General features: G+C 41.2%; 1 protein-coding gene across 2 annotated transcripts; it reads left to right on the top strand.

The window, feature by feature from the left end:
- The first annotated feature begins 1,261 nt into the window (after positions 1-1,261).
- Positions 1,262-22,804, top strand: CCDC80 (coiled-coil domain containing 80). 2 transcript variants are annotated; one of them, XM_064644330.1, is made up of 8 exons: positions 1,262-1,862; positions 2,227-4,130; positions 8,118-8,274; positions 12,925-13,061; positions 13,677-13,825; positions 17,079-17,182; positions 18,773-18,853; positions 21,519-22,804. In XM_064644330.1, exons 2-8 carry the CDS (start codon positions 2,235-2,237, stop codon positions 21,863-21,865), a joined length of 2,871 nt encoding a protein of 956 aa, XP_064500400.1. In that variant the 5' UTR covers positions 1,262-1,862; positions 2,227-2,234; the 3' UTR covers positions 21,866-22,804. The 2 variants fall into 2 exon arrangements, with proteins under 2 accessions (XP_064500400.1, XP_064500401.1); XM_064644331.1 differs by having other exon boundaries at positions 1,262-1,899.
- The last annotated feature ends 1,274 nt before the right edge of the window (positions 22,805-24,078 follow it).

Below are 24,078 nucleotides of genomic sequence, written 5' to 3'. Positions count from 1 at the left end.
AAGCAGAAAATGTTACCCGCCCTTGCTCCGCAGAACTCAGTTTTGTGATCCTTGTATGAGGTACAGTCCCCTTACCTCCCAGTGGATGTAGGATAGGATATTATATGCTGGAAGAGGCTGAGCATTTTTGCCCTCAAGTTAATGTGAGCACAGGCATTCAGCATCCTCCCCTACCTCCCAAGCAAACCACTAACCACACAACCCAAACTGTGGACACATACTGGTGAAATCACTACTAATGTTTATCAGTGCATTAGAAGACAGAGTAAAAATGAAGAAAATAAGAAAAGAGAGAAAGAAAAGGAAGGGTTTTTTCTTTGAAGCATTGATTTCAAGGGAAGCAGAAGGTGTACCTTCACTTTCAGCCAATATAACAAAGGTCAAATCCAGTGTGTTATCACAAAAATGTAACAGCATCTCTGTAAATAAGCAAAACCCTGGAAAACAGTAAAAGTAGTATTAAGGTCTTGGATTTTTTCAGGTGTTACCTATCAACTAAAATTAAGCAGTGTTTTACACTGAAGGTGCAGGGCGCACTCTGAAGCCAGTGTGAATCAGTTAAAGACCAGGTGTTGGCAGGACAGACGTGCCAGTTTACGTCAGCTCAATAGAATGGTGTCGTTTACACCATAAAGGGAGAGCAAAGGACATGACCCTGCCTTTAGCCTTGTCTCTGTAGGTATTTTTGTACCTTTTCTCTTTTTTTTTTTTCACTGCTAGTGCACATTCATGGGAAATACATATGACCCTAATTTCAGTACAGTAGTAAACAAGCTGATATCTCTTTAAAAACTACAAATTAACAAACAGCTATGCCCATGTGATGTTTGCAGGAAAGAATATACTGACACACGCAAAGACTTGAAAGAGAAATTGGTTGGAAAGTGAAGAGAAATTGGATTTCACTGAGGAACTCCCAGAAAGCAATAAAAAAGAAGGAAAGGGGGAACAGGAGGCAGAAATTATGAGGTTAAAAAATTATAATTCTTAAACACCAGAGCTGTTATTGATACTGATGGAGAAACGCACTTCTCACAGGACTATTTTTTTATCCAACTAGTGTCCGTTAAATGGGAGGAAAGAGAAAGCTGGGGTTGGAGAACACTAGGGAGCTGGGATGCGTGAAGGAAAGAGTTAAGGCTGGAGTCACCCTCTCTGAAGTGCTCTGTGATGCTGTGCAGTGTTTCAGCCCCCTGAGCCTTCCTCCTCCTCCCTCCCTGTGTCAGACTGGGGAGGAGGCGGGTTCTGCTGAGCTGTTAAATCCTGAGTGAAGTTTCCCCCATTTCCAGTGGCCACCGTTGTCTGAGGCGGGTTCGGAGCAGGGCTGGGGTTGCCCTGACATTTCTGGGACCACCGCCAGCCAAGAAGAAAAAAAGACGAGTGTTTTACAGTTTGCTTTTGTCAAAGTGTGGAGAAAGGGGAAAGAGAAGCGTCCTTTCTTTTTTTTCAGCATCACATTCCTGTGTTTTTCTTCAGCCTGGAAAATATATTAGTGCTGGTGCTTTCCTCTCTGGAAACAAAGGAGCTAAACGGGACTGAGGAAGCAAGGAGTGGGAAGGGAAGTATAAAACAGAGAGACTTGGAGCAGCCAGGAGTTCCCTTTCCTTAAATGAAATCCCTGCCTGTGTGGATAACCGGCACAGCAAAAATCCAGACCTGCAGGTAAATGGAGAAGCAGAGATCACAAAGGAAATTTCCACTAACCTCATCCTGCTCGTCAAGAAGGTGAAGAAGAGAGTTAAAAGATATACAAGACAGGCTCTGGAACCTGTTGGGCTGTGCAAAGATAAATCACTAAGCAGCAGCAAAGCTGTATGGTCTCCTTTTAAAGGAAAAAGACGTGAAACCTCATCTCTGGAAGTGTAAGTTTCAAGTCAACTTCTTGGCTTTCTGCTCTAGGTACGGGACCCTTTCTCTGTGTGTCTGCATGTGCGTATAGTGAGAGCATGAGCGAGACAGAGAGAGAGAAGGATGCAGATCACAGTGCCCTTTTGGATAGACAATATCATGTTACAGAAGGATGATCTCATTTTTTCATAAAATTGTGTTTTTCCAAAAATAACTGTAAAATGTACAAAGCCACTAGGGCAGGACTGAGGTGTAATCAGCACTTATAAATCACAAAAACCAGCCAGCCTATGCTTTGCTTTTTTTATCACTTGTGCAAGGTATCATCATACTGTTACCACCTAACTTTTTCTTTTTCTCCTCCCCCTCCTTATACAGATTGCACAATGAACTGGAGGCCAGCTCTCAGCTCTCTCATGCTGCTGTGGGCAGCATGGCTAGTGTGTGGCTCTGAGAAGACAGAGAGGCTGGCAGAGAGAGGGAGCCATGGAGTAAGGAAAGTGCCTCTGGCTTACAGGGCTTCAAGCAGTGTCCTAAGAAGGTCTGGAGCATCCCTGAGGAATTCAAGTCCAAATCCTCAACACCCTGTCTCCAAGAGGGATTCTTCCACACCTCCAAAACCACCTGCCAATCTCCTCCAAGGGGAAGCACGTTCCCAGGCCAGGGGCATGGGGACCAGAATGAGATGGGTACAGAGACTCACAGCTGCAGCCAAATACTCCAAGTCTGAGATGATTAAGGATGAAGGGATATCCTCTGCTTCACAGTCACGAGTGGTACGTTTCCCTTCAGGGTCAAGTTCTCCCAATGTCCTGGCCAGCTTTGCAGGGAAAAATCGGGTGTGGGTCATTTCTGCCCCCCATGCCTCTGAGGGCTACTACCGGCTCATGATGAGCCTGCTGAAAAATGATGTTTACTGTGAACTGGCCGAGAGGCACATCCAGCAGATTGTGTTGTTCCATGAAGAAGGGGAAGAAGGGGGAAAAGTCAGAAGGATAACCAATGAAGGAAAAATCCTGGAACAGCCACTAGATCCTGCCCTCATCCCTAAGCTCATGAGCTTTCTGAAACTGGAGAAAGGGAAATTTGGCATGGTACTGTTGAAGAAAACTCTGCAGGTAGAGGAAAGGTATCCTTATCCAGTCAGGCTAGAGGCCATGTACGAAGTCATTGATCAGAACCCCATAAGAAAAATTGAGAAGATGAGGCAGAAGGGCTTCATCCAGACTTGCAAAGCAGCTGGGGTAGAGGGGCAAGTGGTTGAGGAAGGCAATAATGGGGGCAGCACCCAGTCTACTCCTGGTGGTGAAGATGCCCAGGTGTCAGCAAGGAAGGAGGAGCCAAGGAAGAACAATAATCAGCCAATAAGGACCAAAACAGTGAGGAAACCAATGACAACCACAGTGGCCACTCCTCTGCCTACAGTAAGGACCACTACTCTCCCTCCCACCACCACAACTACTCGTGCCACCACCCGTGCAGTGACAACAGCAAGCCAGTCTACAACAACTACATCCCTCCCCACCACACAGAGGACCTGGACCACAAAGTCACATTCCACCACAGAGTACCACAGGCTGCCAGTAGCCCCTGATGCCACCACTCCACGAGTCACAGCCTCTGAGGACTTCTACTCTCCTGTGTGGAAAGCAAACCGCAGGGACCGTCAGCGCGGACAGTCGGAGAAACAACAGGCAGCCACACGGAAACCAAACAAAGCTGCCCGCTATGACAGTTTCACAGAAGTCCCAACGGCTCCCTCAGTGCACTATACAAAGGCAAATGTGGGTAGATTTAAAGATAACCGAACAGATAGAAAGGACTATAACCACAGGGACCTGAATGTCACACCAGGGCAACACAAACCAATTAAGACTAAACCACCAAAAAAGAAGGCCCAAGAAAAGATACTGAGTAATGAATACGAGGATAAATATGACCCGAGCAAGCCTGCTAGTTCCCATTTAGAGGAACAGTTTGCAGTGGGAAATATTCCCCCAAAGAAAGGAAAAGAATCAAAGAAGCATGAGCGAATGGATAAACCTGAGAAGAAGAAGAAGAAGGACAGACCTGACAAGCAGCAGAAGAGTGAAAAGCAGTCCAAGAAGGACAAAGCTGAGAAAAAGAGCAAGCAGGACAAAGACCGCAGCAAGAAGAATAAGAAGGGGAGCAGGACTGAAAATGAGGATTTTCCCAAGCCCAATAAGAAGCCTTTCCTACAGCCTCCCAGAAAATCAGCAACCAGCCTCCTGGAATATTTTGAAGGCAAAAGGCGGCTCATTGTAAGTAACTTGTTCATCTGAATCTTATTACCTAAATGAAGTCATATCTCCCTCCTGGCAGGAATATGTGGAACTGTAAGTTTATGGTGGTTTTATATTACTCTTTTTGGTGCTTTTGTTCAAGAGGTAAAATTTCTAGACCCAAACAACCATATTCAACATGGAAGGTTTTGCAGACTCATATTGGAAATCTTATATGCAGCAACCAAAAATTAAACTAAAACCTCTTCCCAGTCACCTCCATGAGCCACCATATAGCCATCAGATTATCTTATTTCCAGTGGATATGTAGGTGTCAGGATCTGTATCAGTATGATCAATAAAATGAGGTTCCAGTGTGGATTACACCCATTCACCACTTTAGGGAACTTGCCAATGTTACCACATTTCAATGCTCAGCATGTCCTGCCAGCTGGCACACCTGCTTCATATTGGTGCTGGTGTCCTAAAACTGGAAGCAAGCCAGGTGTTTTGGCAATACTAGTGCGTGTCTGACTGAAGATATGCACAAAGGCTTGTGATCAGATGCCCTGAGGGATGGGGAACTTGGGATTAAGATCTAATGGGAATTTGGCATTCAGATCTCCTAGACATCTTCAGAGGTCCTGTGCTGAATTTATTTTGGTTTGGTTTTGTTCTCCTGCTGTTTTTATTAAACAATAACACTATAATAAGTTTTCAGGTCTGAGAACTTCAGTGTGATCTAGAGTTACTTGTCCCTGGGTTTAATAGTGCTGTATGTTTTTCCAACTACTTATCATAAAAACCACTTCACCTGGGACAGGAAACAGTTCTAGTTGTAACAGAAATGTTTTTTCTGGCAGATGGGACATATCCTGAAGGGTACACTTCGAAAAACAGTTATTTAAAAATATTATTGTGGAAGCTGATTTTTTTTTGCAATTATTCTATTGCAAGCTGGCCTGTTTCAGAGTTATTGTCTGATAGTCAGTGTCAAAACACACCTTTGACTTTCATGCTCCATATTCCAATACAAATAGCTAAAATGCCAAGCTAAGATGCCAAGTTAAGATTCCAACCACTGGAATTTAATTAATTATTCTGCTGATGATTCATGGACCTGAACAGAAGGCAACTTTCTTCTCCTCCCCTCCATTCTTCCAGCTGTAGGGCTAGCATTGGAAGTGGAAAAAAGCCATATATTTGAAAAATTTGAACTTGACTAAATTTTGCAAATAATATCTCTAAAGTTACTTGTTAAATAATATTTAGCCAAATGAAAAGCTCGAGAAATTATGCAAAAGTTGGGATCTTTGACATTCGGTCTCAATGTTGTGACTTTCAAGAATATGTGTAGCATCAGGACAAATAAAAACAAACTTGGAAAAAAAGAGCCGAAAGCAGAGCTCACAGATGTCAGGCTGCTAATTCATTACACCACCACAGTCCTGGCAACTTAAAGGGTTGTCTGAAATTTGAACCTTCTGATACTAGGCCACTTCTCAGCTGGATCTCCAAGAAAAGGGTTGCACAATCTCAGGTTGTCAGGCCAAAACTCACTGAAGACATATGACTATGCCACGCTGCACTTCACTTTTCCAGAACCTAAAATCATCCTCAGCCTTGGTGAACAGGTTTGATTTGGTTATTAGTAAAAGCAGTGGCTGAACTCTACTATCTCTTTGCCATGAATGGAACATGTGGAAAAAAGAGAACTTCTCAAGATTCTTTGAACCCACACATATGCCTATTTGCATCCCTTCCTATCAAACTGCTCTGTTCCATTAGGGTCAGTCCCTCCAGTTAGATGAACTCTATCATTCATGAGTCTTTAAACCCTCCCCTGGAGACTTAAGCCACACTGCTGCAGAAGTGTCTCTAAGCAATTTTTTCCCTCTTGCTTTTGCATCTTTCAGATGCCTTAATAGACTGTTTCCCAAGGACAATGCTTCAGTCCTTTTCCAAAGGTCTTTTGAGAGGGACATGGGTTTTTAAGTTCTAGATCATTAAGGATTTAAGATTTCAGCGTGAATTTCAAACATCCAGATTTTTGAAAGCTATTCTGGGTTAAGTTCAAGTAATGACAAATATAGGTCCCAGGTGCAGAAACTAAAAAAAAAAGGTATAGATTTTGAGTCCTGTAGCCCCATCTCTCTATAATGGAGCTTTTATTGCAGTCTTACTAATGTTGAGAAATTTTGGCTTAGTGAGTTTGGGTTCTTTGTTTATTTCCCTGTGGTGATGAAATGCAGACCAACAGTTTATACAGCAGCCTCTCAGTACCTAAGGGAAGCACACAAAGAAAAGAGAGAGTGGAAGATGTGGATACCCCAACCCTGGAAGTGTTCAAGGCTAGGCTGGATGGGGTTTTGAGCAACCTAGTTTAATGGAAGGTGCCCCTGCCCATGGCAGAGGGGTTGGAATTCGGGGATCTTGAAGGTCCCTTCCAACCCAAACCATTCTGTGATTCTACAATGCAAACACAGATAGATATAGTGTATATAATGCCTGGGTTAAAACAGTCCTGGCACAAAGCTTTGATTTGCAGTTTGCTTTGCCTCTTAAATGATCCCTGCTTTGTTCTACAAGGTTTGATGAAGCAGATCAAATTCAGGCCTGCCTCTGCTTTCCAGCTTATGACCTCCAAAACTAGGAGGACAATACAGAACCCATGGTCTGGTTTTGATCTCAGTCCTCAAATCCTTTTCATGACCCTTTTTCATTTCATTAAAGCATTTCTATGCCATTTAAGAGCAACGTGCTACATGCTATAGCCCAGAAATCAAATCCTCTTTGTGTCTGACTCTCATTCACCTTCATGTTCTAGTGTTGTAGTTGTGCCAGGGGTCTTTGCATAAATGAGAGACAGATCTTATAAGCCCAGAAATATATTTTACATTTCAGTAAATTGATGAATTGGATTTATAAAGAGTGTATCATAAAAATTAACCTCCAGGCCCAACAAACTTCAGAAGGCAGCTAGAAAATGATTCCACCTGTTACAGACTAAAGCATAAGTTTGCAATTGAAGGATTCTGGTGACTATTTGTGACCTTAAACCATAAAATTTGGATCCAGATTCCAGCTCCCTTTATGTTTGGGGGATCAGTGGCAGGTGGTTGATTGCAGTTCACTGCTGCTAGTCAGAAGGATTACACTGCTAAAGCTGCAGCATCCCCAGCCACCTTCTGCTGGAAACTGCTGCATAGGACCATCAAATGGTGTTACGCACGCACACCTTCCCTGGAATATTTGCATCCCAGTCGCTGATGAAGGATCTAAGTCACGTGCTTTAAATTTTTTATAAGTTAAATCTTTGCAATTCTTAGAAGGCTTTGAAATAAGTACTACAAACCATACAGAGTTTACTTTTGTTGTTGTAATTATTCCTCTTCTTCCTCTCCCCCCATAGCTGTATCTTCTAGCAAATATAAGTCCCAAAAGACATCAAAATGGCTTAGAACAAAAGCTAAATCAGCCATTTTCAGATGAGATCACAGTGGCCTTAGCAAGTCTTCAAGTTCTTCTTATATGGCGATCAGTTACATAAGTATTCATGTAGCCCTATTCACTCACCCCTTGACAGACAAAATAGCCACTGGGAGCCCTGCCTGGACCATGGGATAAGGCCAGAGCGGCTGCCATGTTCCCTGCTCCCACTGTGAGTGAGTAACAGGAATCCTAGATTCATGGCACCACTGAAGGCTGTGAGGGGGACCTGGTAGGACTGGTAGGGCAAGGGATAATAGGAAAGCATACGGTGTTCTGTAAAATCCAATGCTTTCTTCTACCAGAATTGTGGAGAGACAGTGGAGGAGCTTATGCAACCAGCTAGACATGCTTCCAAAAGTTTTCCTGTAGCTGATTGAACACCTTTGGGTTAGGCCTGGGCCCGAAGGCAAAATAAATAACAGCTTTATGAGAAAGAGAGCCCAATTTGCAAACAGTGACTATTTCTCCTTCAGTAAAATACTCATCTGCTTCATTCCTTATACTAAACAAGCTTTTATCTCTGCCACCAACCAGCTGATCACAACCCCCAAGGCGGACAACACCATGTACGTACAGCAGCGAGACGAGTATCTGGAGAGCTTCTGCAAGATGGCAACGAGGAAGATCTCAGTCATTACAATTTTTGGCACCATGAACAACAGCAGCATGAAAATTGACCACTTCCAGCTAGGTTCTTTTTTTTTTTTTTTAATGATTTCTTTGCATCTCATGGGCACAATATAGACAGCAAAGGAAGAAATCTCCCCAGCTTGGGTCAAAATCTAAGCAGGATCTGTTGCTGTGGTCCAGTTGACTTTCAAACCCATTCCTCCTCCTTCCATGCTAACTACCTCCCTGTTATATTTACATAAGTGTCTCTGGTATTTTCCATGGTGAGGTTTCCAGTGCTGTAACTTGAGCACCTTCAGCTTTCTTTGTGGGAATTCTTAAAGCCAGTAAAACAGTGGAACAGTGAAAAGGTGGAAAAAAAAAAGAGATTAGGGCATGGGACAGAAAGAGGAAATTAGGCTGAGCTCTACCAATATCCTGAATACCAACCTCACTGTCCAACTTAAAGACTGCACTAATACAATGCCTTCCTGCCCTTGGTTTTTGCAAGACATCAGCCATGGGTGGCTAGATACTTAAAGAAACTGACTGTTGTCATGAAGGAGAGAAGACTGGGGGTAGGAAACACTGAAGGGAATTGTTTGAGAGTATATTAAAAAATTGGCCCAAGTTAATCCCATTTTGAAGTTCAACATCATTATCTCCCCACTGCCATATAGTATTTTCTCATGCCTTTGTACTCCTCACAGGGTCCTGGAATTCTTTATTCTTCAGAGGCGTACACTAGTTAAACCCAGGACAGAGTAGGGTGATAGTTAGAACCTTTGCCATGAGTTCCTTCCTTTTGCAAGATCAGCCCCCACAGCAAGGAGAGGTCCAGGTGCATTTTCCTCTCTGTTTTGGTAAACAGGTATTATTTTTAAAAGATTTCAGCCACAGCCTCTAGGTATGGACAACCTTAAAAATTTGCATCAGCATACCTGATATTTAAAGATTTACCATTTGAAGCCCTATCACCTCTCTTTCCCTGTGAAACAAGATACCCATCACTGTGACTGCTTATTGCTGGCTGTTGTAAAGAGGTTCATCTCATTGGAGCCAGAGGTTTTGGAGGCACTATAATCAGACTGCGCAGGACCTGCAAAGTAGCTCATTCAGACATATTTAGTGCCACCTTCTTTACATACAGAGTTCCCATATAGACAGGTGACACTGGGGATCCATTTCTCTTAGGCAGCTTTGAAACAACTGCTCTCAGTGTTCAGGTCCTGGGGAAGCACTCACCAAAGCCAGTGAGAACCATTCCTATCATCATAATAATGTTTGGACAAAGATTTCGGGTTCCAGTCCAGCAAAGCACTTAAGCTTAGATGTCTCTTGAATCATGTGCAATATCTCATTGCTGTCTGCATCTAAAAGTTAACCGCACTGTGAATGCTTTGCTGGATGAAGCCGAAGAAATACAAATATTCTACAATTCTATTCTACAAATAGAATAAAAGCTGTTAGTTTTGCTTATAAGTCCACCACAGCTTTCCCCTCAAAGTTCATCTGGTTTTACCAAACTTTGGGGAGAGATGTGTGACAGAACAGAAAGCTCAGGACCACACCAGCTCCAGGGTGTTGCGGGTTGGGCATATAACTGGCCAGAAGATCACAGATTTATGTCTGGCTTCCAGCTGTGCCTCTGCTACTCTCAGAGGGACAGGACCTAACAGGGGACCTAGCCTTGTGTTCCTGAATGACAGTGAGCCACAAATCCTGCCAGACTGTCCATTTGTGCACCTCCATGACAAATCGGGAGCAGTACAGGATTTTCCACATCAGGCCAAGGTTACTCAAGGACACTTTTTGTGTACCTAGACCCATCTGCCTGTCAGTGGACTGCTTAGGGTTATATTTAGCTTCTAGTCTGGCTAATAAACAGATATTCACTCTGACATAGACCATACTCTTTCAGTTCCAAACTTAACCTACATCCAAACTTTCCCCAAACCACATGAGTGTATATAACAGCTGAATTCTCACAGAAGAAATTATATTGTTCAAGAAATTCAGGAAACTTAGAGGGGTATAGGTTAAGCCTTACATGAAGTTCATCTTACAGTGCTGCTCAAAACACCAAATCCTGAGCTTTTTAGAAAGTTCAAATAATACAAACACCTTTCTGTTCTACCTCTCCTTCTCCCCTACCCTTCCTGTTTGTATGGCATCTTCAAGACTCACTCTCTGTTACCACCAGAGGCAGCAAAAGTTTCTCCTAAGAAACGTTTTGTTCACAGCATGCATGCTATAGTGAGAAGCCTGAGCACCCAGCATGATGAGGTCTGCTCAGAGTGCTGCATCTTGGATTGCAATACAAACAGACAACAACAGAAAAGTCCACAGAAAAGACTTTTCACTTGAAATTTCAAACACATTTAGAACTAGTGAATGAAAGAGCTCATTGACACTGGCCAAGATCAGCTCATAGTGAAACCAAAGAGTATTTCCCAGTTTCCCACTGGAATGACACAAAAGCTGAGTGTCACTTCTAAACAGTAACTCATCTTCCCAGCCTGTCTAGCTGCCAAAGATATATGGAGAAACATTTCCACACTCTTTCAATGACCTTTCTAGAAAAAGCAAAGGGAGTGAGAATTTTGCAGGTAGCAGCAGACAGTCTCAACTCCTGTGGTTTGTCATGCTGAACCCAGATGTCCTTCATGAGGTTGAAGTCAGGGACAAGTAGTGAATTGGAAAGAGGCAATTAGATTAAATTATTTTTTTTTTCTCCATAGAAATCATTTCCAAGTTTGGAAGGCAGTCCAGCCTTCGTGGCATTATTTTTTCCTTGAAACGTTTTTCTGTATCACACTCTGTAATTTAATTTTCTTCTTTTTATCATAAGTTTTGAAAGAAGATCTCCCAACAACGAAACTCTAAAGTGCTAACTTCAAACTGTTATCTAGAGTATAAAGCAGAAGAGTGCCATGGGTTGGTTGGTCTAAGGTACTGCTGTACATCAAATTTCACAATAACAATTTTTGCACTATTCTACCTCCATCTAGGCCAATGAGATAATTTTTGCTTTTAAATATGATTCTTTGGTCTGTGTTTTAATGGTCGTGCTTGCCATTAGTAACATGTAAACCTCACTTATGAAGCACTGATACATGATTTACATATGTTTTATGAAGTGAATAACCAACTAGCATATGCAGCAACCCACCCAATGGGAAATTGATAACATTGCCTGTTAATTCTTTACAAAACTTTCAACTGAGGTACATATATCCATAAAAAAACATATATATTACATCTATAGCTTGATTAGTATAACCAAATTTTAACATTTGCTGGCTTGGCTTTTATTCTGTAAGAAGAGGGTTCAAAGTGTGAAACCTAAAGGTCAGATTCTGATTCAGATATTTTCCCAAAATTTTAATTCAGAAGTTTCATTCAGTCTATACACAGATTGGACCTACTGCAAATTTTGAAACAGCCTTAAAGGCTATGGATGTTTAAAAAATTAGTTAGAATGCTTTGTTGTATAATGCATCAATTATTTTCTGTTGCTGTATGATCAACTTGGATAATCAATCTCATCTCTATTTTCCGGTGAATAATTATGGAGCTGGGGACTGGCAAGTTGTACCTCTGGATTTTACCTCTTGATCACCTCTCATGTCTCTGACTTCAGGCAGGTCACTTAAGCCATGGCTGGGATTTCTGAGACTATGAATATTAACACTCATAGTGGTGTCACAGGGTATAGACAAGTAATGTTTGCAGGGAGCTCTTGGGTGCCCAGATGACATTTCCCTTTGTGTGTGATTTAGTTTGTCTCTAGTTTTCCAGGCCCACAGTTGCATACGGAGGCTTGTTCCAGCACTGTTGCAGTTATATAGGACTGTGCTGGATGCTGGAGCTGAGGCTGAGCTGATGACAGGGAGACTTTCAGGACATGACCCCAATACACCCCGGTTCCATGGGAAGTAAGGAACCTCAGTACCTCCACAGGCTTGTCTTCAAATCTCTGTCTTCAGAGGTCTTTTTCTCTTCAAATGTTTAGGAATGTTTTCCTGGGGTGGAGCACTGACTAGGTACAAAATGTTCTCAGAATTAAGGTTTGGTCTGTCAGGGTGCTAGAATAGGAAAGACATCAGCACACAGATGGAGGAGGGAATGCCAAAGCAGGGTCTATAGAGAGGTGTGCTGTTAGGACTGCAGCATTCAAAACACATTAAACAGTTTCTGATTTCTTGTAGTCACTAAACTTTGCATGTAATTTTTTTAAGACTGGCAAGGTTAACTCTAGTGTCCTGGCCAACCTCAAGCTGTTCTAGCTATATTTTACTGACCTAAATTATCCATGCTGTTTCATTTGCACATGGTGCACATAGTCAAAATTTCTACTGTCTTTTCCAGAAATGGCTGCATTTCAGGACCTGGTGAAATGATTAGTACATGCATATACATGAATGAGATAATACCAAAAAAATCTAAAAGGTCTTTCCAGGAAAAAGGAAGATTTTTCAAAAGAATGAAGAAATGTTAAATATTGAAGTGCACATGCCCTAGGATAGACTGATTTTCAAAGAATATTGGGACTGAAAACTGGACAGTTAAAAGTCATAATACCATACTGATGGTTTTTAATATCTTGACTATGCAGCAGGAAGAAGGCTTCTGGGAAATTAATTTTCCCCTTTCTTTCAAGTTTGAAATTAAAGACAGAGTGCTGTGTGATTCCACAACTATTTTTATTTCTCCTTTGTCTCACATTAAGATAATGAAAAGCCCATGAAAGTGATAGAGGATGAAGACCTTGTGGACCAGCAGCTCATCAGCGAGTTGAGGAAAGAATATGGGATGACCTACAATGACTTTTTCATGGTGCTTACAGACATTGACATGAAGGTCAAGGTGAGGTTTCAACTCTTCAAAGAAAAGGCATTGAAATAATATGAAAAAAAATAATTTTCAGGAAATTACATTGCAGCCTTTTACATGAGGTACATAAGAGACCGATGCTGGACTTGGTCACTGTTGGGAGATAAGAAAAAGAGCAGCAAGAAATTTTTAGGAATTTTGTAGCTATCTTCATTTTCTGTGCTTAGGGGATTTCAGGAATTGTGGATTTCTGCTGGAATGGTGAGGAACAGGACCCCCAGCTGACAGGGGTTTTAATGTAGTACCCAGCATTCTAAAGCATGCAGTTTGGCCACTCAAAGGGATGCCAGCACAGTGCATATGGACAATCCTCTAGTTGAATGGCCTGACAGAAGAATATAATGATAATTTTTTGCCTGCAATGTCCTGGCCTTATCACATTGGGCAAATACTGAAAATATGCCACTTCCAAAGGGCAGTCTGACTGCAAAAGCAATAATATTTTCCATGGTTTCTAACATGTTTTAGGCTTTGTTACCCGTGTGTAAATAGGACTACTTGAATCTATATTCCTATGGTGCTGTGATGCATGCAGAAAGGCTGCTAATATGAGCATCCTTATATTCATCTGTTTTTTTTTCTTAACAGCAATACTATGAAGTACCCATAGCAATGAAGTCTGTGTTTGATTTGATTGACACCTTCCAGTCACGAATTAAAGACATGGAAAGACAGAAAAAAGAGGGCATTGTCTGCAAAGAAGATAAGAAACAATCCCTTGAGAGCTTCTTATCCAGGTATTATCTTCTGTTCTTATCTGCTGCTAGTTCTACTGATTATTGTTTTACAGAAAAAATACTCATACGACTATTTCTGTGATCTTTAAATATAGATTACTCAGTATTTACAGTGTTAAGCAAATAGAGAGACACAGCCAGAACCGAATGCAGTCTTGCACAGAATACTGGAAGTCAAGAAGGATGTTTCCTGACTGACTGCACCTTCTTTGGACACTGACTTTCAGTACCTCAGTTCCTCCCATCATGACATGGAGATGATAACACTGATTTACATTAGAAGAGCAAATAAGGATTAATTCACAGATGTTAGCTCAGTGCTTTGAAAGTATGAAGCACAGTGTTTATGTGTTTCGATCATCAACCATCCCAATCTCATTAATCCCATTCTAATCCCTTCCATGTACTTCAAATCACCAATTAATTCTCTGTAACTTCCTTTTTATCCTGCTTGAGATAACAGTTGGTCTTGGCCAGTATTAGTCATGCATATTATTAAAGGTCTGGCAGATGTCTCTTGCAAAATGTTTGAGAGACCTTTTGCAGAAAGAGAGTTTTGTTTATGCAATCTCTATATGCCATATTATTGCTCTACTTGTGAGACCTAAATTCTAGGCAATAAATATGTCTGGACTGTGGGAATTCAGATCCACAGAAGAGCTGTGCAGCTACAGCCCTCTCTGTCACAGAATAATTTACATGAAATTAAGGTTACCCTATCACTCTAGGTAGGCTTTACCTGTTACAACTGCACCCTCCTCACATACTGTTGGAATCTGTGGGAATACATCATTAATGCCAGATGGCTTTAAAAATAACTGAGGGAGCACATTGGATTCTGATGAGGGAGGAAAGGAGTAACAAGTAAATGAATAGGTTGTTGGTTCATAAACATTTTAAAATTCTATGGCCACTTCAACAGAAAGGGAACCTTTAAAAAGATCCACCCCACCCACCTCACCACCTCCTGTTTAGGTCTCAGTGATTCATCCCCAAGACCACCAAGAAGAACCACAGTTTGGAAACAGCTGATCAACACAAGAAAGAGGCTTGTATTCTGGAAAGGGATGGGCCCCAAATCCTTCTTTGCTTGGAAATCGCCCTAGCAATAAACACACATTAGAAAAACAGGTCCAAAAAATACAGAATGTTGCATCTATAAACAGAACTTGCACTGCACAGAATGCATTTGTTGTCTGTGAAAGAAGCATCAGGCTTTAAATATTGGGTAGACTTCTCTAGCAACATTAACTGGTCAGATTCCCAGCAAGATTCATTCCAGCTTTGTCCAAGGTTATGTTCCCAGTTGAACAAGAGCCCTGGCATCATCTCCCTGCTGTTGCTCATTGGAGAGGTCAGTTATAATAACGCAAATATTGTTCTTAAGAAGCCTGGCTGGCATGAAAGGAGATCATGAGAGCCAGAGCCGGCTTGAGTAATGCTTAAAATCCACATGTGTAAGGAGGAAGACCTTGAGTTTGGGAGGGAGGTCTCCTGTAACAGTGGGGACAACACTGGCTGTACTGCTCTCTGGGCTCACAAATCAGAACAGAATGCAAAACAGCTAGAAGAGGAAGAAAGGATGTACACAGGAAAGGTATGGCAGATTTGTCAGGAGTATTGGTCCATGGCTTCTGATGTCAGAAATAAGGCACCAGTCTGTATGTTAGCGTTGGTGAAGCAGCAGCTGTGACAGACCAACTGAATTAATTTCTCAGTAAAACATAGGCCCAGACAAGCACATCAAGTATACAGATTGCCTGGAGTGAGGGAATAAATAGCTTGAGTGGCTTTCAACACTTTTCGGCTCTGTGCATCTCTGAAGGAGATAATTAAAAAAATAGGAAGCAATTTAAGAGCATCTCAAAGAAACTCACAGTTTTGCCCCAGGCAAAATATGATCCAACATCTGCGTTCTCAGTCACTGTTCATATGTAGCCAGGTGCTTTTCTATACAAAATATCACAGAGATTATTTTGTTACACATTATCACAGAGATTATTTTGTTACACATTTTCAGAATAATGGCACAAAATTTCCCTCCTTTCCTTCACATCACATATGTGATTCTTAATGCTTCTCATTCCTGTTCACATAACTGTACACACACAAGTCTTTGCTGTTACTCCTGGGAAAGATTAAAATTGGGGTGGTTTGCTTTTCAAGGACTTCATTTTTAATTGTAAAAACACATATAAGTATCAATCAACAAGACAAAGACATCAGTATACACTGCTCTTTTAACAACTTATTCTGTGACTGAGCAAGTTTCACCATATCTTCAGCTTCTGTCAAGTGAAGTAGAATTGACCCATTGCATTATCCCTTATTCTGAGATCTTCACATGGTGCTGCAGAAAAGCAGGCTATTATTATAACAGAGTAACATCTGCATCCATTTAAAAGATCATTTCCTGCTATAAAAATATCTCTGCAGCTTTGCAAATTCCTATAAATCTGTTTTCTTTAGGTTAAGTGGAGAAGTATCTATATTCAAAAAAGAAGTTGTTGAGGGAGTATTTAAATCCCCTAGAGTTAGAATTTTTTAAGGTTTCAAGTGTCCTTATGGCACTGCCTTTCCTTGACAGGAAAATGGAAGGACCTTTTTGTGCAAAATCTTTGTTAGATGGTGCAGCCCCTACTAAAGAAATATTTCAAGGTTTATCTTATTGCCCCATGCATGCCTTACATAGCCATAGGCTCACACAACCACATACTTATAAGCAAGCTCAGATTTAAAGCCCTGTTAAAGGTATTTGGAGCAAATGTGGTACAGGAAAAAAAAGGAGGTCAGTGATTATTTACACAGAAGTATGAGTTATGTCTGAAATGAAGATACACCCTAATTCTCAGACAGCCCTTGAACTGCAAAATAACTGTGCAGTTCCAGCAGTGGTGACTGACGTAAAAGCTAAATGTCTAGTGAGGAATTCCACAGGAATCTTTCTCTCTTAAATACACACTTCTCTGCATTGCTGTAACTACTGAAGGGGGCTTTGAGCAAAGATTGTGAGCTTTGAAATGTTTGTTTGGTGAAGCAGTGGCACTGCAGGTGTTTCTATGAAAGTTTTGGAATTGCAAAATTCAAACCAAGCTTTACCTTCTCCCAGTGACAGACAGAACTGGGAATATTTCCCATCCAGCTGTTACTGACAAGTTGTGAGAGGTATGACATGTCTCAGCCTACAGCAAATGAAAATGCTGAGACAATTTGAGTCACATGTCATGACCACGCCCTGTCGCTCTCTTTTCAGGTTCCGATGGAGAAGGAGGCTGGTAGTGATCTCTGCTCCCAGTGATGAAGATTGGGCTTATTCCCAGCAGCTTGCTGCTCTCAGTGGACAAGCCTGCAATTTTGGTGAGTCAAAAGAAATTATATTCTTGCTCCCCCAAACCACATCCTTCCTGATGATGTGATGCATTCCATCGCTGAAGTCTGAACATAGACAGTCTGAGGAGTCTGATAACTGAAAAGTTTCCTCCAAATTCAAACAGAAAAGGTTTGTTAAGCAGGTAGTACAGCACACTGACAGCTAAACTAAGTGTTCCATGGAATCATTTGTGTGAGGCAGAAAATGCTAGTGCTCCAAGCTTCTCTCCAGGCTTGTACTTCAGAAGAACAATAGTATTTTCTTTTTTGTACTGCACAAATGAACAACATAAATAAAATGCTTTGAGAAGGGCAGATCCTGTAACATCCAGCTCAGAACTGGGCCAGGTATCAGAGAGATGCATGGACATATAGGTTTTTTTTTCTTTTCCTTGCTGCTTCATTGCCCAAACAGGTAAAAATATTAATGGAAGCCACTTTAATCCAATAAAAGCCCTCCCAGACCCATAACTAGGTACTTAAGGATCCAACTACATAGTCAGTGGAGAGACATGGGCTCCTCCAGCAGGCAACTAAGAGCAAGACCCAGAAACACTCTTCTGTCTTTTCATAATGAAGCGCAGAGAGACTTACTCGTTAAGTTCTCAGAAATGCCAGTACCATACAGGGTGTAGACTTGACTCCCACAATAGAATGAAACAGGTTCCATTCAACAGCTGCTATATCACTACATTCCAATTACACCTGAAGGGAGATCTGCATAGTATCATTGTTCATTCATAGTCACCTGGATTTCATTCAGAGCATCGGTGTCATCTCATTTCGTAACTACCAAAGTAAACTGCAACATGGACCACTGTAAAATGCTTTCTGAAGAATGGAATGTAACCAAAACAGTTATTATCCCCACCCTTTTAGGGACAGCTTGAAGGAGATCCAGTGAGTTTCTAAAGCCTTTGTCAACATGTGTTTTAACTAAGTGGTATGTTTCCAAGCATCTTACTTCCAAGTAGTAAAACAGTTACATCAAAGATTTTTTAGATTGTACAGATGCATTTTACATGAGCAGTTTCTGCCATCCCTAAGGTCTTTCTTCAAAGCAGAGGCAACAGTCCAAGCCTCTGTGCAGCACAAATGAAAGAAGTGAGTACCTGTCATAAGCTATTTCCCTCACTCAGAGTTTAACTGGGATAGATTATATTGCCTCTAAATAATTTGTTGCAGTGTGTATGACAAGTAAAAGCTTTACTAGTGAACAAAACAGTGCAGAAACATTATGGATTTGGAGAAGGGCCTCTGCAATTTACTGGCATATCTGATGCTTGTATCCCTATGCTACAGAACCACAGCACCACACTGCTGTCCTTGGGACACCAGCAACTGCTTTTATGCAACTGATTCATGATTCATGCAACACACCAGTTCATCCCTGTGTTTGGGACAGGTGATGTGACTGGCAGGGACTCCACAGAAATCAGTAACTCTTCCTTTCTAGAGGGCTGGCTGAGACTGGGTCCTAACTTAGCAAGCACAGACCTGGCTGATGAAACTGAAATCTGCCCAAGGATGAACAGAAAGATCTGGTCTGACTCACAACCCTCTCTATTTCCTCCACAGGTCTGCGCCACATAACTATTCTCAAACTGCTAGGACTTGGAGAAGATATTGGAGGCGTCTTAGAGTTGTATCCAATTAATGGTAAGCAACAGTTCCCAGTTTCTTCAGTACTACCCATGAAGGGCATTACACAGTGCTGAGTGCTTCTTTGCTGTAATTTCTTTAGAGGGATTGACAGTTTTTCTCTTTTGTTTTGTTTCTTTTAAGACATAAGATGACACAAAACCAAACAAAAAGCTTTCTTAGTGTTTCTGTGCTAAACCTTATATAGGTTCTTCAGGACGTAAAAGCACAAATATCTAGAAGCTAACTCACACTTTTATCTCTCACCTAAATTTACATTCCCCAGTACATTCCTCTGCCAGCCTTGCTGTCAAAGGGATGTCTGTGTCTTTTACATGCTCAAGAGTTTGCAGGGCTAATAGAACACACACTCAGCAAATTCTCCTATATGGGTCCCTCATTCATATTCATAGAATGGCTTGGAGTGAATAGAACTTCTTAAAAATCATCAAGTTCCAACCCCCTGCCATAGGCAGGGACATCTTTCACTTGATTGGGTTGCTCAAAGCCCCATCTAACTTGGCCTTGAACTCTTCCAGAGATGGGGCATCCATCTGGGCAATCTGCTCCTGTGTCACACCTCCCTTATCCTAAAAAATCTCTTCCTTAAATCAAATCTAAATCTACCCTCTTTCAGTTTAAAACTATTACCCCCTGTCTTGTCTCTATGAGCTCTGGTAAAAAGTCTTTCTTTCTCTGTCTTTCCTATAAGTACCCCTTAAGTATTACACTTGCATCTCAGCAGGCTACTTCAAGTAGATATTCTCAGGAGAGGTCACTGTCAGGGTATTTTTCAAATGCTACAGGTTCCTCTACTACCTAATCCAAACAATTGTCTCCATCAGTAGAAGAACAGAGACAGAAAGGAGCTCATTTATCCCATCTCTGTTCCAACTGCTTGCTCTGTGCATGAAAGCATCCTAGTCCTTCTATAGCACAGGAACATTAAATCCATGTATAAGAATGAATAAGAACAGAAGAAGCAAATGTCGCACTTCTTCCATCAACGTTCTTGCAGCCTCTGCTTATTTTTCACCGAAGGCTTCATGATCATGGTTATAGTTCCTATAAAGATCAAGAGTCCTCTTTTCTATGTACTTGTCTAATGTCCCTTTGATCCATGTTAACTCCTAGCATGTGTTCTCCTGTAAGAACCTCTACAGAGGTACCTTTTATCTGTCCTGAATATGACCCCCATAGCTTTGTTTGATGCCCCTTATTTCTTGTGTGGGGAAAAAGGTAAACATTTAATTCCTATCCATCCCTGTAGTGACATTCACAATTCTGCAGACCTCTCCCAACCCATCTACATGACAGATTGCAGTCCCCACTTACTTGGACATAAAATCATACAGAGTTGATTCCCAATCTGCGATCAACCTTGCTGCCTTTCTGACTTTTTTTTCCCAGTTCTACTGTAGTCTTCTGAGGTGAGAGAACCAGAATTTCATGCAGTGCTTAAGATGCACACAAACAACGGGTTTCCATAGTAGCATAATAATACTGTTTTGTTATTGTTTTCCTCATGGTTTATAACATCTGGTTTTGCTTTTGGTCATTAGTGAGCACTGAACTAGCCTTTCATGAAACTCCTTCATAGCCCTAAGATCTCACTGCCGAGTGGTGATGGTCAATCTTCATCATTTCTTATGGGGAGTCGGAAAAATTTTCACCGTGTGTATCTCTTCAATCTGAATAGAATTTCTTCTCTAATTTTACTAATCAGTCACACAGTCTTACAAGGATCTTCTGCAATGCCTCACATCCTCAGTATACTTCACATCCTCAGTATACTTCCTAACCTCCATCCTCATACCTTACGTGCATTATTTACAAATACACTGATCAGCACCAGTCCCAGCAAAATCACAGAACTTCACTGATGACCTCCCTCCACTCCAGGTGATCATTCACTCCCACCTTGTTTCTGCTTTTCAACTAAACCATCAAAGTACCTTTTGAAGCCTTCTGGAAATCCACTTAATCTGTAACAGCCAAGCCACCCTTAACCACCTGCTTGCTGACCTCCTTCGGAGAATCTCAAATCTGTAAGGCAGGATGCCACTTTGTAAGCATTCAGCTGCCAAGCCAACTATGTATATATGTGCCCACTGATCTTAGTTGTGTTATAGTTTCTACTCATTTACCCAACACAGACTTCACACTTAACAGCTTGGAGTTCACCAGATTTGCACTAGAACATGTACTTTGAAGTGGACATGACATCTACCACACCTCACATATCATGAGTGAGGTTCTATAATGCCATTAATGACCCAGCAAATTCATCCTTCAATTCTTCTATCATGCTTCAATTCTTGTGATTTCTTTCACCACAACTGTTTTTCACATATGCCTTCTGCAATACATGAATTGGTGACACAAGCTGCATAGTAGTCAAAGAAGTTGGGTGACAAAAAGATGTACCACACTACAGTAGCTTCAGCCTAGAGAAAAAGGGCAAGTTTACTAAATCTAACAAAACTGTTAAAAATACGTCCTTAGTTCACAGTAGAGCAACTTCATTTTGGATCCAGGAAATCCTGAACTTGTAAATTACAAGCACCTTACATTGCCAACTATTGGGCTGTATCCTGTCTCATGTTGCTAACTCGCTTACCTACAAACCATCATCACTGCTTAAACAAAACATCAATGCTGATTTTATGTGATCACTTTCTAGGAAGCTCAACTGTAGACCGAGAAGACATCCCAGCTAACCTGGTGAAAGACATCCGAAATTATTTTCAAATTAGCCCCGAATACTTCTCCATGCTTCTAGTGGGGAAAGACGGAAACGTCAAGTCCTGGTATCCTTCTCCAATGTGGTCTATGGCGATTGTGTATGACCTGATTGATTCCATGCAGCTTCGGCGGCAGGAGATGACAATTCAGCAGTCGCTCGGCATGCAGTGCCCAGATGATGAGTACGGTGGGTATGGCTACCATAGCTACCACCAGGGATACCAGGAAGGTTACCAAGATGACTACCGTCACCACGGGAGTTACCACCATGGATATCCATATTGAAAAGGGCAACTTAGCCTCTGACTGCCCCCTGTCTGCCTTCTAATAGCTATCCAAGCAATACACGGCCAGTTGCAGAAAGTCTTCCCAGGCCAACTAGATATCCACGCCTCGTTCTTCTACTGTTCAATCAAGGGACTTTGGTCATTTGCCTTCTCAAAAAAATGTAGAAGCCTTTACAGTGAAGCAATTCAAACCAGTAGTATTGAAGCTTTAAACAATAAAGACTCCTTTATATTTTTAAACCTTTATAAACAAAGGCCATCAGCAGGTGCTGTTTGTATTAAAACCAAACAAAAAAAACCCCACAGCCCCAGTCTATGGGCACTGCGGTAGGGCAGGACACAAACTGTCCAACAAATGTTGCAATGTGCTTTTTAGTATTTTTTCTAAGGAGAAAAAAAAAAAAGTATATTTATTGGAAAGTGAGATTTCATTATGCTTATGGAGAAACAAAAGATCACACTTCAGGTCTCCCCCAGAAAAGGAAAATTTAAGAAAGAAGTATGAGGCATGCTCTTTAAAAATAACAACAACAATAATAAAATCTTTTTGAAACACTTTGTTTAAAAAGACAGCACCCCTTCTACAGTGTATTAATATTGTAATTAGCTGACTTTATCAACGAAAATAAGATTTATGGCTATGGCAGAATTTGCTCCAATACAATATAAAGTTCTTAACTACAAAGCTTACTGCATAACCATTTATTCTTTTAATTGGAGTCCCTCTTCTCTTAGGTCCTGCCCATCTCACAACTAAATCCAAGTTAATGAGAGCTAAGTGGAAACACCAACCAGAGTTAGCATTGTCTGAAATACAGAAAACTGAAAAGCATTATTTTTATCAGAAAACAAAATCTCATTCACATATATTTTAAATGAGTTGTAACTAGCTCTCTATAATAATGCTCTTAATTAAACTATTACTCTAAATTTCAAATTTTCTTTTACCTCTTCTTCTCATACCCTCCCCCATAAAAGTTATCTAGATTAAATATTTATAAAACTATCTGAGATTAATTTGATCTGCTAAACCATCTCTATTTTTGGCACACTTTCTGAAATGGTTTTCTTCTCCCTTCTTATGGGTGTCTTTGGGCATTTGATTTATTGCATCACCCTACTCTACTGAAACCAGTGGCAGGAGCTGCACATATGGCCATGGTTTCAACACCATTTGGGTTAGATTTCTAAACATTAAAGACGCAGCAGAAAGATTGTGGAATATCCTGAAGTGAAGAAGGTACCATTCAAGGCTTCATAGTGGCACAGTGGTCACTTCTAATGTTGAAGGTGTGCCAGACCAGTCACATTTCTTCTTATAATCCGTGATGTGGGTGCACATCACAAATAGATACATGCAACAGGGCACTGGTAGTAGGTTTTGCCATGACAGCAATAGCACAGGAATAGGGAGAAGGCTACAGCCCTAAGCTGGCCAGAGCATGCTCTGCATGTGTTTTAGCATTTTCCTGATTTCTTCACTCAAAACTAGATGCTTTCTTTAGAAACTTAGCCACAAAACTTCAGACGTTGCTTGCTCTTCTGAGTGTCAAAGGCAGACAGATGTGGAGGTCTCAAGGCCTTATTTTACAAACCTGGTCATCCCCTGAGGCTGGCTGCCCTTCGTATCACAAGGTCTAGTCAGCACAGGATACAGCTCCTGATGTACCTTTCTCAGGTGACTGGAGCTAAGTGGGAGAAGGCAGAACCAGTCTGAGAGGACTGCTGCCTGCAGAGAGCTTCCAAGATCTCACTGACTACAGTACTTCCACAGCTGAAAGCAGTGGGCAGAGAAATCAAAAAAAAAAAAACCAAGAAGAATCACAGAATGGAAAGGTTTCTAGAAAAAAATGGAGTGTCCTGTAGCTCATTTCTAGAAAACAAGTGCATCACTGTATTAAGGTCAGCTGCCTAACTTCCCTTGCCTGAAGCAAAAACAGAGGAAAGTATCCCAGATTATTAACAGCCATCTCCTGTAGACAGAAAGAAAAACGCCTTTGGGGTGTTTTCTTTCAGGTGTTCATTTACTTTCCTGTAATCTTGTTTTCATGTAAAGTCTTTAAATGAAAGCCCTTTTAACTCACACTACAAATCATATAAACTAAATGTCCTCTGCTAAGCTGGGGGAAGATAGTTAATTTACAAAAAAAAAAAAAAAAAGAGTGCAACACCTAATCTAAATGGCCTTTTTTTTAGCCCTGTCCAAAATTC

The sequence above is a fragment of the Pseudopipra pipra genome, chromosome 2 (assembly GCF_036250125.1).
Source record: "Pseudopipra pipra isolate bDixPip1 chromosome 2, bDixPip1.hap1, whole genome shotgun sequence".
Taxonomy (NCBI): domain Eukaryota; kingdom Metazoa; phylum Chordata; class Aves; order Passeriformes; family Pipridae; genus Pseudopipra; species Pseudopipra pipra.
Note: the sequence above shows the minus strand (reverse complement) of the source record. Positions and strands in the feature narration are given on the sequence as shown.

What these genes read in the sequence shown, in the direction of transcription:
- CCDC80 (XM_064644330.1), top strand. Translation starts at nt 2,235, where the DNA reads ATGAACTGGAGGCCAGCTCTCAGCTCTCTCATGCTGCTGTGGGCAGCA. An exon ending in AATTGACCACTTCCAGCTAG is followed by an intron (nt 8,275 to 12,924) that starts GTTCTTTTTTTT and finishes TCTCACATTAAG; the next exon opens with ATAATGAAAAGCCCATGAAA. An exon ending in CTTGAGAGCTTCTTATCCAG is followed by an intron (nt 13,826 to 17,078) that starts GTATTATCTTCT and finishes CTCTCTTTTCAG; the next exon opens with GTTCCGATGGAGAAGGAGGC.